Source organism: Chroicocephalus ridibundus, chromosome 1, assembly GCF_963924245.1.
Source record: "Chroicocephalus ridibundus chromosome 1, bChrRid1.1, whole genome shotgun sequence".
NCBI classification, from domain to species: domain Eukaryota; kingdom Metazoa; phylum Chordata; class Aves; order Charadriiformes; family Laridae; genus Chroicocephalus; species Chroicocephalus ridibundus.
Genome location: NC_086284.1, coordinates 134,074,324 through 134,089,290, shown reverse-complemented (window position 1 = coordinate 134,089,290; position 14,967 = coordinate 134,074,324). Strand labels below are relative to the sequence as shown.

At 41.5% G+C, this 14,967-nt stretch overlaps 1 protein-coding gene across 5 annotated transcripts in view; it reads left to right on the top strand.

Annotated features, from left to right (window-relative positions):
- LOC134524399 (ephrin type-B receptor 5) overlaps positions 1–14,967 on the top strand; it is a 75,315-nt gene that overhangs the window by 41,537 nt on the left and 18,811 nt on the right. For all 5 annotated transcript variants that reach the window (XM_063354441.1, XM_063354432.1, XM_063354449.1 and 2 more), the window contains 2 exons: positions 6,074–6,229; positions 8,360–8,698. In XM_063354441.1, the coding sequence (XP_063210511.1) occupies positions 6,074–6,229; positions 8,360–8,698 (495 nt within the window). The remainder of the gene's footprint in view (positions 1–6,073; positions 6,230–8,359; positions 8,699–14,967) is intronic.

The window sequence follows — 14,967 nt, the reverse complement described above, 5'->3', positions numbered from 1 at the left end:
TTAGGTTCCTACCGCAGAGGGAACCTGCCAATCCTATTCTTATTTCTTTTCATAATATTTGAAATGAGATGTAGCCTAATGTCAAGATCTTTCCTTCATTGTTTCCTGTCCACCCACAATCATGTATGTGGTGGAGGATCTGGCATTGGGGCAGCCAAGACAAAAGGGATTTATCCACACATTTTAATTTGCATATATTTAAGGGAAATCACAGAATAGCTGAACTTGGAAAAGATCTCTGAAGGATATCTTCTCCAGCCCCCTCTGCCGTGTCCAGTGCTGGTCTCCCCAGTTCAAGAAAGACAAGGCACTAGTGGAGAGAGTCCAGTGGAGGGCTACGAAGATGTTCAGGGGACTGGATCATCTCTCTTGTGAGGGAAGGCTGAGAGACCTGTGTCTGTTTAGCCTGGAGAAGAGAACACTGAGAGAGGATCTCATCAACGCTTATAAATATCTAAAGGGCTGGTGTTGAGAGGATGGGGCCAGACTTTTCTCAGTGGTGCGCAGCGACAGGACAAGCGGCAGTGGGCACAAACTGGAACACCAGAAGTTCCATCTGAACATGAGGAAAAGCTTCTTTACTTTGAGGGTGACAGGGCACTGGAACAGGCAGCCCAGCAAGGTTGTGGAGTCTCCTTCAGTGGAGATATTCAAAACCCGCCTGGACGTGATCCTGTGCAACCTGCTCTAGGTGAACGTGATTTAGCAGAGGGGTTGGACTACACCATCTCCAGAGGTCCCTTCCAACCCCTACCATTCTGTGATTCTGGGATTCTGGGATACAGTGTTGAAAGCCTTATTGAGGTCAAGGTAGTCAATATCCACTGCTCTCCTCTCATTTACTAAGCCAGTAATTTCATCATAGAGGGTTGATCAAGCCCGAGTTCCCCTTTGAGAATCCATGCTGGCTACTCACAAATACCTTCTTGTCCTTCATGTGCCTGGAAAAGGTTTCCAGGCTTAGTTGTTCCATCATCTTCCCAGGGATCAAGGTGAGGCTGAGCTGCCTCAGATCTGATTTCCAGTAGGCTTTGGCTTTCCTAACCATGTCTCTGCATGCTTGGACAGTGCCTCTCTGTTCCTCCCAGGTTACCTGTCTGTCTTCCACCTTCTGTGTACTTCCTTTTTTTGTTCGAGTTTAGCCTGGAGCCCCTTGTTCAAACATGCAGGCCTTCTGGCATTTTTTGCCTGAATTCCTGCTCGTTGGTATGCACCGCTTTTGCAGCTGGAGCAGGTAAGCCTTGCACATTACGTCGCTTTTGGGGGGCCACTCTTGCCTCCAGGGTCTTATTCCATGGGACATCTCCAAGCAGATCCCCAAAGGGCTTGAATCTGCTCTCCTGAATCTGGTGTTGTGAGCTCGATATTAGCTCTCGTCACCCCTCTCAGGATGTTAACCTCCACCATCTCATGGTCACTGCAGCCAAGGATGCCTTCAACTTCACATCACCAAAGAGCCCTTCCTTGTTTGTGAGCATGAGGTCCATCAGGGCAGCTCCCCTCATTGTCTCCTCTATTGCTTGAGTCAGGAAGTAGTCCCTGATGCTTTCCAGGAACTTCCTGGATTGCTTATGGCCTGCCGTGTTGCTCATCCAGCAGATCTTAGGGTGTTTGAAGTCCCCCTTGAGGATCAGTGCCTCCGAACGTGAGGCTACTTCCAGCTGCCAGCTCCATTCAGTTATTCCCATGTAAGCATCTAAGTCCCTCTGAGACACCCTGGTGTAGCCAAGACATGTACTCAGGGCTAGCAGATATGGCGTAGGAACAGCAGAAGACCCAGCACCTACCATGCCATCTGGCTGACAGAGAGAATGGATACGAGGGGCCTCTCAAATGGATGGGTAACTGAATTGCTGCTTGGGTCTTTGCTTTAGAGTGAGCCTTATTGCTCATTAGGTTGCACTGATTGTATTGACTGGGGATGGGAGTCAGCTGGCTAGCACGGGTATCTGCACGGAATATGGATTCTATGTCACTCACATGCCAGAGATGGTCTTGGTGTCCTGAGAATGGCACTTGGCTGTGCTCTGCATAAGTGGGGATTGCCATGTAATTTTATACTAGTCTGCTGTCTTGACTTTTTTTCTTACAGGGAGCCTTCTTTGCTCTCTTGTCTCTGTGATGTGGTAACAGCATTTTAGGGCTGGGTTTTTTGCATAGAAAACCATTTAACCATCACAGTTGTTGTTTTTTTGTGCTTGAGTCACCTTGTAAAAATTATGCATCTTAATGGAGACTTTAACTTACTGTTTGTACCCCTCGCTTGTCTGTTTCTCTGGGTCACTGAGGAGGAACATGATAGTCAAAATGACAGACATTTCACCTCTTCTCCCAAAAGGGAGGGAGCATGTGAGGACAGAGAAATATTACTGAAATTTGTTTTGTTGATGAAACAGCTGCAGTGGAATTTTATTTGTGCAGTTCACTCAGCTGTAGACGAGTACTTATAAATAAGCCTATGTGGCTGCTTCACTCTTTGCTTATGTTAAATACAGGACAAGGCACCGTTGGACCTGGAGACATTGAGAGGGGGAGATATGTTTACATTAAATCTCCTACTTTTCTCTCAATGGCAACTATATCACAAAACCACTTCAGAAATGGGCGAGGTTCTTTGTTAAATGTGGTTAGGCTTTTGTTTGTTTGTTTGTTTGTTTGCTGCTTGTATTGCAAGTTTTTCTCAGAAGCCTGCTGCTTCTGGTGGAAGCATCCGTCTTATTTAAGTAATTTACTGTAAAGTCACCTGTTTTCAGGCTGCGTTAGTCTTCAGCATAAATAAACTATTCTTCGCTCACTGACTTTTACAGCTCTGGGATTACATTCAAGAACAGATGCTGCCTCAAAAAGTTAGAGAGGGAATAGATAGCAAGAAACCGCTGAAGAGTGACAGCATGAAAAGCATGGCACACTGGGCAGCGCTAGGGGATACAGCAGTAACCTGCCTTGCACATGGTGCAGGCATACAATGGCAAGCAGGGTGCATGGGTGAAGAAATTAAATTTTGTGAGGCAAGTAAGAAAGAATATCTGGAAGTATTTGATCTCTAGTATTTGTTACGAGTACCTTTTCCAAATTGTTGTCTCTATAGTATCGTACTCCATCTGTGGTATGAGTAGGTAACATTGTTATCCATTAGCAGACACCATGTTGCGATACAAAGGTTTGTTTTCTTGCTGCCGTGGTTGCTTGGGTTTTATAAGCAGCTGTTGAATGCTTCTCGTCACTTGTAGCGACTGTCCATAGCATTAACGAAAGCTTGCACGGCCTTTTAAGCAATAGACTTACTCTGCCTTTTTTAAACTGCCTCTCTTTACTGAGGTGGTAGTGCCATTCCATTATGTAAAACTTACAACACTGCACTTGTGCCTAATACCTTTGTCTAACTAACTCATCAACAGTGTGCCATCCCTGCATCCCCAGACTCAACAGCAAGTTGCCAGTAGACTTCAAAGCACCATGTAAAAATAAGTGTCTGTTTATTTTTAACACAACCATGTTTATTTTAAAATAAATTTCATTCACTAAACACTGGACGAATTCTTCATTCACAACTTTGTCTAGCTTACATATGATTTCCAATTGGGCTAGAGCTTAATCTACCTGAATTCTCTTAACACTATCCTTGTAGGGTAAATATGTGTTTTTCACCGCAGGGGTAAAGTCTATATCCTGTACAGATTTCCTTTGAGCATCACATAGACTCCAGGCATTATCATTATCTGTTCATTTTCACTATTGTGACTAGCAGCAAGGACCTTGTCCCTGACTTGATGTCAGGCTCTAGTACTGAATGAAGAAAAAGAACCGTTCTCCAGGGTGTACCTTGACAAGTGGAATGAATGTGCCAGTAGTTCTAAACCTTGACAAAAGCTTGAGAAGGAAGGGGTTTGATGCAAGAAAATATGGACGAAATAAAATTACTTGTAAGAAAATAAAGACGTTCACATTCACTTCAGCATTCTCAAATTTGAAATAAATAAAGGAAGATCCCTGAAAGTGTTAAATTTTGGTTGAATGACTATGCAGGGAGCTGGATGAGGACTTCCCATTCATAATACTCATAATTTCAGTACTGGTGCATTTGCCAAGAAATGTGAGAATTATATTCTACATCTGTGGCTGTTAGCAGAGCCTTACACTGAATGAAAGGAACATAATTCTTAAAGTGGACAAAATCTTTCTTACTTTTTTGTACATAAGAACACAGGGACAGATCTTTCCAGATGAGAATAATTTTATTTTCTGCTGAATAAAGGCCTGAAGGCAAAGGCAGTTGCTCTTTTCTTACCATCATCCATCACGTGCAAAATTACAATCTCTTCCCCCTTCCTTTTCATATGGCAGTGTATCACAGACTGAACATTGTCATTTTCTGAGTGCTGGGAAGAATCGGCGTTCTCCCATCTAATAGCTATCATTCAGAGTTATTGAAGTCCCTTTTGTGGTCTGACCTGTTCCAGGACTTAGCACTCTTATCACAGTACATGTGGAGGTTACTCTGCAGCCAAGAAGACTCCTGACAGAGAAAATTAAGTAATATAACAGGCGTAAAGCTGATGGGACTTCACAGATATTACTGGCTGTTATGTCTGGACTGTGGCTGTAACGTTTTCAGCTCTGTTAAGGTTTGCATACCTGCAGTCCCACAGCATACATCAAAAATTCTATAATGGTCTTTGAAAACCCAAAGGAAAGGGAATCAAATACAAATGAAAACAAGGTTAGATAATAAGCAAGCTACTCTTCTTCTGAAGTTGTTTATTTACTAAGAAAGATGCATCAATGGCCATTCAGCACCTAGAAACATTTCCAAATAATTATTATTGGAGGTGAAAGCCTGCAAGTACAGTAAGTAATAACCAGATGGGGTAATTCTGCAGCTTCTGGTGTGGTGTTCCATTTTGGAGCATTCCTTAGATACCCTAATTTCATCTTAACACCTGTATGCGATATTCTTCTTTTACACGTTTTTCCTTTTTTATATAACTTTTTGCTATCCACAATCATTTGGAATGTTCTGACTATGGTAATCACCAGCATAGTTCTTCTCTTGAGTGTGTCCCTTGTGTCTTTTGACATCAAACTCTCATCTGAGGTCTATCTGAAAGTTTCCTATACCCTGTAAATGCTCTATGTATTTTGTGGTTAACTAACCAAATGTCAGTCCACAAATGAACTTTCACCTGAGCTTGCTGGTCCATAAAATCAGAGCTGTATCTATTTATATAGAAAATCAGCTTTAGAAAACGTATATAAAACTTACATAAAAATTGTAAAGGCTTTACTCTAGCACTTCAATGTAAGATCCAAGCACCTTCTGTTAGGTAATTCAGCATAGCATCTTTGCCAAATGTAGAATGTGCCATACTCCCATTTTGTTAATAAGGTGTTTTGGGGTTTTTTTCTTTTTTTTTTTTTTTTCTTTTGCTGTAGGATGAATTTCCATCCTTGTTTTAGCTTTTTGCATAGGCACGTTCCTATGCATTTGCAGATTAAATTGGACTAAATTAAGAGGGTTTTATCTGTTATTGGGAAGTTTCCAGACCTACACGAAAAGAATAAGACTGCCAGTCGGCGTGCTTGTTTCTAATTTTGGTGCAAAACCAGCCACGACGGCTTATATTACTTTAAGCAATGAAACTGTTAAAGGCAGCATAAAAAATCCATTTTTGTGGCTGTGTTGGGTGGGGAGAAGGGGCTGTGGATAATACCTGTAACTGTCATGGCTATTTCCAGGTAGATCACGTGACTCTGCTCTTTCGCTTCTCCAATGCTAAAGCTCTTTGAGTGAGTAATGAGAAGACGATTATTTCAGATGGTCAAAGCTGTTTCTGGACTGGTTCTCTTTCATCTACCAGTGAATCAGTTTAAGTACAGAATGAAATAAACTGTTTTGAAATTGCAACTTTAACAATACATGCTCCATAAAGCAACAAAACCAGTAGTAGCTACTCTATGTAGTAACTTCTCCCTAGAGCAGCAGAATGAGTTAAATGTAAATAAAATTGCATTGTTTCTGGAATCTGAATTAATGAGTTTCCTGCCTTTGCTTCTCTCTTTTCCCTCCTCTTAGCCTGTCCCCTTGGTTTCTTTAAAGTATCTGTGGGAGATGACCCCTGCCACCCATGCCCTGCCCACAGCCATGCTCCACTGCCAGGTTCCAGAGAATGTGCGTGTCAGAACCGCTACTATCGATCTGCTTCTGACAATTCTGAGGCTCCCTGCACTGGTAAGTATTTGGATGGAGTGTTGGAAAGCAAGAAGGGCAGTTAATGAGAGAGAACGTGCCCAAGTTGCGATTCACCTCTCCTCGTGACCTCTGAAATAACCCAGAACTTCCCTTTGCCCCTTCAGTTGCCTACAGGGTGTATCCACTGGCTGAAAGTAGATGAGAAGGCAGATGAGAAGGCATGTTCCCACATGCGTTTTTACAATGTTGATACATTGCTGAAACTGTGTTTTGAGAATACTGGGGTGTTGCAATACTAGATGCTCAGAGTCATGCAGCCTTAAATAGGTCCACTGCATAAGTGTATGCATAAGGTCCAGCTTTTAATGAGAGAATAATATGCTAATTTCTCATGAAATACTAAACTAATTTAATACATGGGGTAAATATTGTTCATTGAAGGAGTTAACCAGTATTTTCTTCCCTTTATCATTGAAAGTGTGAAGACCATATTTACTACACAGAATTCAAATTCTTCAGATTTTATTTATGGGAAAATAATTAATTTTTTCATTGGTTTCTCTGTGGTTCTCATCAGTTATGACTTTTCACAGTCATTGATTATGAATATTAATCGTTCAAGAAAGAATAATTAGATGCAGAAAATTAAATAAGGTTAGTGATTAGCAATCAAAAATATAGTTTAAATAATATATCAAACATCACCCTTGAATTTTGTGTAAGCGACAGGGAAAAAAATTTAACTTCCTAAAGCGTCTTGCAAACACTTTATGGCTCTGAAGTTAAACACTCAGAAATTAGGAAATGGGATTGTGAGGTTTTTTTCTGTAATCCCTTGTTTCCTATACTGCATACAATCCTTCTTCTGCAGCATCAAGCAATCTTTACTTCACAGGGATTATTTTTCCTGAGCAGTTGTCTATACTTTGCACTGACTGTGATAAGAATCCTCAGGGAAAACTAGTATGTGATCATGCAATTAAATACTATACCACAATGCAAATGCTGAACAGCCCAGTTAAGATCACAAAAGAAAATTTAATTCTGACATTTCCTGATGTGCAAATGCTTCATCTTGTCAGTAATACAATTTTAAAAAAATCTTCTCTGTGCAATTTTCCAGCATTTTTTTTTTTTAACAACACTGGAAATGTGTGTCCCCAGGGAAATACACCTAATGGAAATACGCAAATGCTCCAGCAATGAACTATATTGCAGCCAGAGAAATCCCCCACAAAGGCCTCATCCACCTGTACTAACAAAGGGCATCATCCTTTATATTGATCAGCGTTAGACAGAGAAATAGTTCATCAATATTTCTTGACTATAGATTAATGGTGAGAATGAGTATTATTGGATTTCATTACAGCCTTTGGAGGGAAATGTTCTGTAAATCATGTTTCTCTTGACCTTCCCTGTTACCCAGCTCAGCCTCTCTGTCCCTACCCTTCCAGTCCTCCTTCACATCTACGCCCAGGTTTAGCAGTGCAACACTGCTGCTTATTTTTAGTTGTCTGAGCTTTTAACTTTCTAACTCTGGTGTCTTGTCCCATTCTCATCACCACGCCGTCTTCTCACCCTCTGCGTTTTCCCCCATCTCTTCACTGTCTCTGTGCCAGCAGGGGAAGGGTTGGATGCACAGAATGGGCAGTTTTTCAGCTGTCGGAGTTTACGCCTGACACCATTCAGGAATCTGGCTGGCAGCAGGAATAATCATTAGGAAACTGGTGTTCAGTTCCTGCAATAGGTGGAACAGGCTAACTGTCCAGAGATATTAGGTGCCAAAGGAGAGAATTAGAGGTCTCGGTAGAGACGTGTTTTTACTAAACTTGTGCAAAATTTGACATTTCAAAGGCTTGGAAGTTCCCTAAACATTGGCTATTCTTTTAGGGAAAAGCAAAAGTCACACCCTTGAAACAAAAAGCCTTGTTAATTTTGTTTCTTTAAAATGTGATAGTACAGTCGCTCCTTAGTGTATGTAATTGTATGTTTGATGTAGAGAAGAATATGTTTTTCTTAGCCTTGTTCAAATTAACAACTAGAGAAGAGTAAGAATGAGAAGAAAAAGCAACTTGTTCTTCTGTTCTTTTCCCCCTGCTTTGTCTTCTCCCCTCCCCAGCCTCTCTCCCATTCTTTCATGGGATTTTGATCTTTCGTTCTGTGTTCTAGGCATCCCGTCTGCTCCCCGTGACCTTAGCTATGAAATTGTTGGCTCCAACGTGCTCCTGACCTGGCGCCTCCCCAAGGACCTGGGTGGCCGCAAGGATGTTTTCTTCAACGTCATCTGCAAAGTATGCCCAGCAGGGTCCTCAGGGCCATGTGTGCGTTGTGGGGACAGCATACAATTTGAACCACGCCAAGTGGGCCTGACAGAAAGTCGCGTGCAAGTCTCCAACCTTTTGGCCCGTGTGCAGTACACCTTTGAGATCCAGGCTGTCAACTTGGTGACTGAATTGAGCTCAGAAGCACCCCACTATGCCACCATCAATGTTAGCACCAGCCAGTCAGGTGAGGAGACTCCTGCATCTGAGTCCCAAAATTTCCACTTCTGTCTCTCATTTGATTTGCTTTCATCTTTTGAATCTTGGAGCTTTGTCTTCTTACTTCTGTGTTGTGCTTTTTTTTATTGTGCCCTGCTAGTTCCATGATTTCACTTCTGCCCTTCTCATTCCTTCTTTCTCTGAATGGGCTTTCCTTTCTTCCCTCTTGGCAGAAAAACTGAGTTTAGCAGCTGATGTGGTTGTGTAATGAGAAGAGTTGTTGGGGCAGAAGCTGCCCTGGAGAACATGGCAATGGGAGATGTAGTTCTGTGAGTCAGACATATCATGTTGCTTCATAGTGCAGGACAGGAGACACGATTAGGATTTGACAGGGATTTTGTGGGCATCAGGCTGCCACAGCAGCTCATAGAGAGCATTTCTTCATTCCCTCTTCACCTTCTCTATATCCTACTCTTCTCCATTTCATCTTTTATACTTCAGTCAGTCTTCCTAGCATTTTTTCATCTGTTCACTTTTCTTTTTTTGTCTTTCTATGTTGCGAGGTACTCTGTTTTTCCATCCTTTCTTGTTCCTGTACACCACTTTCCATTCTCCTCATTTCAGTTCATACTCTACTGCACTTTAACAGGTGGTATTGAGTGTTTCATCAAATCTGTCCACCTTTGCCTTGCTGCATATCAAAGCGAGGAAGTGGGAAATAGAGAGACAGATAGGCACTGTCTAAAGATGAAGATACAGTTAAAGATATAGATAGGCACTGTATGACAAGAAAGAATGTATACACTGATATTTACTTGGCAACTAAGTATACATGACCTTGGGATGGTGCATGTTAATACTGTGTGGTCCTGTGGTCATAAAAGAATATGAAAACTGCAGTTTTTACAATTGTTGGGGAGTTGTTAAACTGAAGTTTGATAGAGGATCCAGAAGCAGAATCACCACTCCAATTTTACTGAAATTACTCTAGGTTCTTCCACATGTCATGTATTTTCTTCTACCCTGTTCTTGCCTTTTCAACCTTGCTGTTCTGATAAGTGGTCTTGGAATATTGTTCTCTTGTCAATAGGAAACAAAGTGGGATTTTTGTTCTTTTTTTTGTTTTTTACATGATAGAGATATTAAAATGTGTTGATGTGTTGTACTGTTGTATCAAAGCTGTTGTGATCCCTGTAACTAGGAACGAAACGACAGAGATGACTAAACTAAAATACTAGTGGCTTGTGTGGGCAAGCAAAGGAAGGGAAGAGATTAAACAGTGGAAGAGTAGGTCATATGGATGGGTAGCATACAGAAAGCTTTAATGCAGAGGAGAATGGAGACCAGCATTAAGCAAATTCTGATTTTCTGTAAATATCATATTCAAAGACTGGAGCTGGAGAGAGCCACACGCAAACGGGCATACGGTTCTGCTAAATGTCGGCAATAAGAGACTAGGCATATGTTGTTCTTTACAAGCATGTATAAGCTGGTACGGAGAGGAATTGTACACAGCTTCTTTAAGAGGATATAATGAGGACTAAAGTGATGAGGAGGAGAAAGAGGGGGAATAATTTGAAATGAGTGACAGAAAATGTCTGTAAACATTTAGAAATGTGTAAATGTTAAACTCAAACAAATTCCTGATGAGATTCCACAGAGTAGTTGTGGAAACCATTGCAAAACGAGGCTTCAATAAAGCTCAAGAGAAGTGCTGCAGAGCCAGATGTGGCATCTTGATCTTGATTAAATCACATCTTTTAATTTCTGCTTCTATGCTATGGAAAGGATTATATATACACCCCAAGTAATTTCCTACTGTTAGCAGATGCCAGGGGTTAGACAATGTCCGGTTTTTCCATCTGGATTGTTACCTGACAGGCACTGAGTAGTAGCGCATGTATAGGATACTCGGTCCCCTTAAAAGGCTGGCTGCAAGTGGGTGATCCGCGTTTGTTTCCAGTAAAAGATATGTCTGGGTAATTTGTATAGTAATTCCAGGCAGTTCATTTGACTTCTACTGGAGGCAGGTGGGTGTTCTATTAACATCCTGAAGAGTTATCTTTCTTCGTGCTTCACATCTCAGCCTTCTTCACCTATATCTGAGGTAATGTAATTGAGTAGCTGCTTCTTCTCCTACCTGGAATCACCAAATCTGCCCTCTTCTTTTGCTTCTGTTTGACTTCTCTCACCACTCCTATTCCTCCAGGTGTCTGTTGGTGTCTCTGGGTGTGTTGGTTCTCTCTCTTTTTAAGGTGCCTCTCTTGTGCACAGATGGAGTTTCAGGGGAGGCCAACTGTCTTAAAACAGCAATGTGTACTGAGTGACTTCTTTTTGTGTTTCACATTTATTTTCCTTGCTCTTCCTCAAGATCGTTAGGAATGAGCTTGAGATGAGCTGCCCTCGATTTGTAGTGACAGCTCATACTAACAAGGCCCTGCTTCCTCTGTCACGTGGCATGTCTCATCCATACCCCCTCCCTTCAATCCCTTCAGCAGCTTTTCACTTTAGGGTGGCTTATTGTTGTTGTTGTTGTGTTATTATAACAATTATTATTATTACTATTATTATTATTCAAACAGAGACGGACGTTTCAGGATCTTATATTCTGAAAGAGACAAGGAGGGGGCAGGAAGGCATGAAGGGTGTAAAAAAGCAAAGTGGAGAAAGATAAGCTTTTGGAATAAATGGCCATAGCAAAAAATTTCTCTACATTGAATTAAAGGCGACCAAAGAAAGACCCTCCGGCCCTGGCAATTTCTCAGTATTCTGCTTACTCATGCATCTTGCTTACTCCAGTTGCTGATCAAAAAAATTCCTCCTTCTCACCCTCTGCCCCTTTGTTAGACATTTCTTAGGCAATATTCTGTACTGGAACAGTTCTGCTTTGCTTTTTCCCCTGCTACCTATTTGTTCTTTATCACTGTCTCCAAAACAATGTTCATCTAGGAATTTGCTTACCCCTAACAGTCTGCTAGCCCTGCTTCGAAGTGTGATAGGATCCTTTGGTTACACAATCACTTTTTTCTGTGGTAGCCTGATTATGATGTTCCTACTCTTCAGTGACTATGTGTTTGAAGACAGGATAAGAAGGGCTGGCACTGAAAAACTGCCTTTAATATAGTAATACCTAACTTTCCATAACAAAAAGCATCTGAAACCTTTTTGGATAGTAATAATAAAACCTGTTTGGATAGTAATAGTATGACATGCAGATTACCAGAAGGAAAAACTATCCAGAGATGAGACAAGAGAGAAGGGAATTGCTCTCAGCTCAGGTTTGAATTGCTGAGGGTGAATACCTAAAGAAGTGTCAGAATATATAGAAAGATGATGTGAGGCTGTTCTGGAGAGCATGAAGTGCATGAGGAAAGGCTATTATGTAATTGTAGTAGAGTTATGCATCTTCACAGAGGGGAACCTGACACAAAAAAAGCAAAGAACTTAAAATCCAACCATATTGTTAAAAAAAAAAAAAAATCTGACTAAGATTTTAATGATTATTTTAACATCTCGGAGTGTACTTATCAGGGTAAAAAACAATCTCTTCTCATGTCTCAGGACAGAAGTCAGGTTTTCATTTAAAGGATTGTGAAAAAACTTTCTCTGTGCAGAGCTGTAAATACCTGTCCATTTTTTTCTTACATCTTCCGCTGAAGCATGTAGTAATATCTGTTGCCAGAGACACACTACTGAACTTATTCATTCAGGCAGTTGTTACCTTCCTAGAAAGAAGAGGAAGAGATAAAGAAAGCAAAGATTCAAATGTTGGAGCAAATCTATGCAGGCTTTAAAAAGCAAGTAGATTTTTTTAACTGAATCCAGACATTATGAGAGCAATGGAGATATGTGAGGATAAAGGTTATGTGACCAGGTTGCCTTGTACCTGTGAAAAGATTTGTAGCAGCTTTCTACATGAGTTGGACTCAGAGCAGTGGGACCTGGCAATACCAGAAGATCTGTAGAACTGCAGGAATTAAAGCCAGACAGTCTGAAGGCTTGTGTAAGAGGCTGAATGGGGACAAGGACAGTTACGGGTAGTGCCAGGAAATTTAAGAGGACTTGACAGAAGATTTTCAGGTGAAATGGTGTGAGAAGAGGAAAAGAATTAAATGCCAAGTATGATTACGACATTATGAAGGGAAATGGATGAGTTGCTTGAAGATGTTTGCTTTTTCAAAGAGAGACAAGAGAGTCCAGTAGACTTAGCTGGCAAGAGCAGGGACAGAGGCAAGGCATTTTCTTGATCAAAACAGGAAAGGAATAAAAAGAGAGCTGTCAAAAGCTACATACTACTGTGTTTTGCCAGGCTAAAACCAGCAAGTAAAAACAAGTAGAGTGTGAGCTCTGTGTTCATTGTCTGCTGAATGAACTGCATTAATTTTCAACATAACAAGCGGTTTGAACAACCCTGACCACTTGCCAAAATCCCTAAGAATTTAACAGTATTGTTTTGTTCTTACATAGGAACAACAAAAATACTCTTAAGGTTTAATTTTTCCCTTAGTTATATTAGTCAACTTTGCCCTCTTCAGCGTATTCGCCTAGTTATGACTGGGACTTCATAAAAATTTCTATGATCACTCCACAAAAAGAAACTATTCCAGTTTCTCTCTTTACTATGTCCTATCTCTGCAGCATGAGCAGAGAATGAATGTGCTTGTTTTCACATTTCAGGTTTCAGCAACTGCTTAAACGAAGATGGAAACTTTTTGAGCAAGTAGAAATAGGAGGTGCATAGTAAAACATGGCACCCTGTGGCATAAAAGAATTTTTCCTGTTTATTAGGCATGAGTGGAACCCATACACAAAAAGTAGTAATAACAGAGGTAAGGGAAGTGAAAATAGCTAATTTGCCTTTCTAAAGTACTCTTCATCCACAGGAAGTAAAGTACAAGGTTATGACAGAAGACAACCCAAGACACTTTTAAAGGATTTTCAGGTATTTAGAGAAAGGGTTAGAACTAAATTGAAGTCTGTGGAAAAGACATAGGACATTTTCAAAATAATGGTAAGATATTAAACACATAAAGAAGGAAATTCTATGCTGTATTCAGATCGATCTTCCTTGAAGATCATATGTGGGAAGATGTGTGGAACAAAGCTAGGGTCTTCATGCCATTTGCTTAGAATATTAGCATAATAGGATACCTGAAGAAGTAACGAAGGAGAAAGAAGAATGTGAGAGTGGTAGATTTGGGTCTAGTATTAGAGAATATAGAGGCGTATTAGAGAACATCAGAGGCATAGCTGAGGTTGATCAAACCATGTGAAATATAATGAGAGAGACACTGGATGCTTTCAGAAGCTTATGGGACAGAAGGGGAAGAAAACCCATAAATACCTAGAAAGCACACACAAGCCCTGGCAGGGTTTAGCTTGAATCCCAATTAAGTGGTGACCTGTGAGCCAGTTGTCTGAATTCCTGTTGTAGCCCATGGATGCCTAGTCAGTAATGCAGAATGAATGATTCAACTGTCAGGTCACAATCAGAAAATGGCTAAGCTTGGAAGAGACCTCTGGAGGACATCTTCTGCAAACCCCCTCTGCTCAAGTAGGGTCACCTTGAGCAAGTTGTTCACGACCACATCCAGAACACTTTTGAATATGTCCAAGGAGGGAATCTCCTCAAGCCCTCTAGGTAGCCCACCCCAGTGCTCGGTCACCCTCATGGTAAAAAGCGTTTCTTTGTGTTCAGAGGGAACATCCTGTGTGTCAGTTTCTGCCCATTGCCTCTGGGCCTGTCACTGGGCACTGCTGAAAAGAGCTTGTCTTCGTCCTCTTTGCATCCTCCCTTCAAGAATTTGTGCACGTTCACGAGATCACTGGAGGCCTTACTTCTCCAGGCTGAATGGTCCCAGCTGTCTCAGCTCTCCTCCTGTGAGAGTTGCTTCAGTCCCTTAGTCATCTTTGTAGCCCTTTCCTGGATTCTCTCCAGTATGTCCATGTCTCTTTTCTACTGGGGGGCCCAGAACTCGGCACAGGACTCCAAGCATGGCCTCACAAGAGTAGAGGGGAAAGGTCACCTCCCTCGACCTGCTGGCAGCATTCCTCCTAATGCAGCCTAGGATACCATTGGCTTTCTTTGCAGCAAGGTCACATTGATGGCTCATGTTCAACTTGGTGTTGACCAGGACCTCCCAGACATTTTCTGCAAAGTTGCTTTCAGGTGGTCAGGCCCCAGCATATACTGGTTCATGGGATTATTCCTCTCCAGGTGCAGGACTGTGCAGTTCCCCTTGTTGAACTGCATGAGGTTCCTGTCAGCCCATTTCTCCAGCCTGTCGAGGCCCTCTG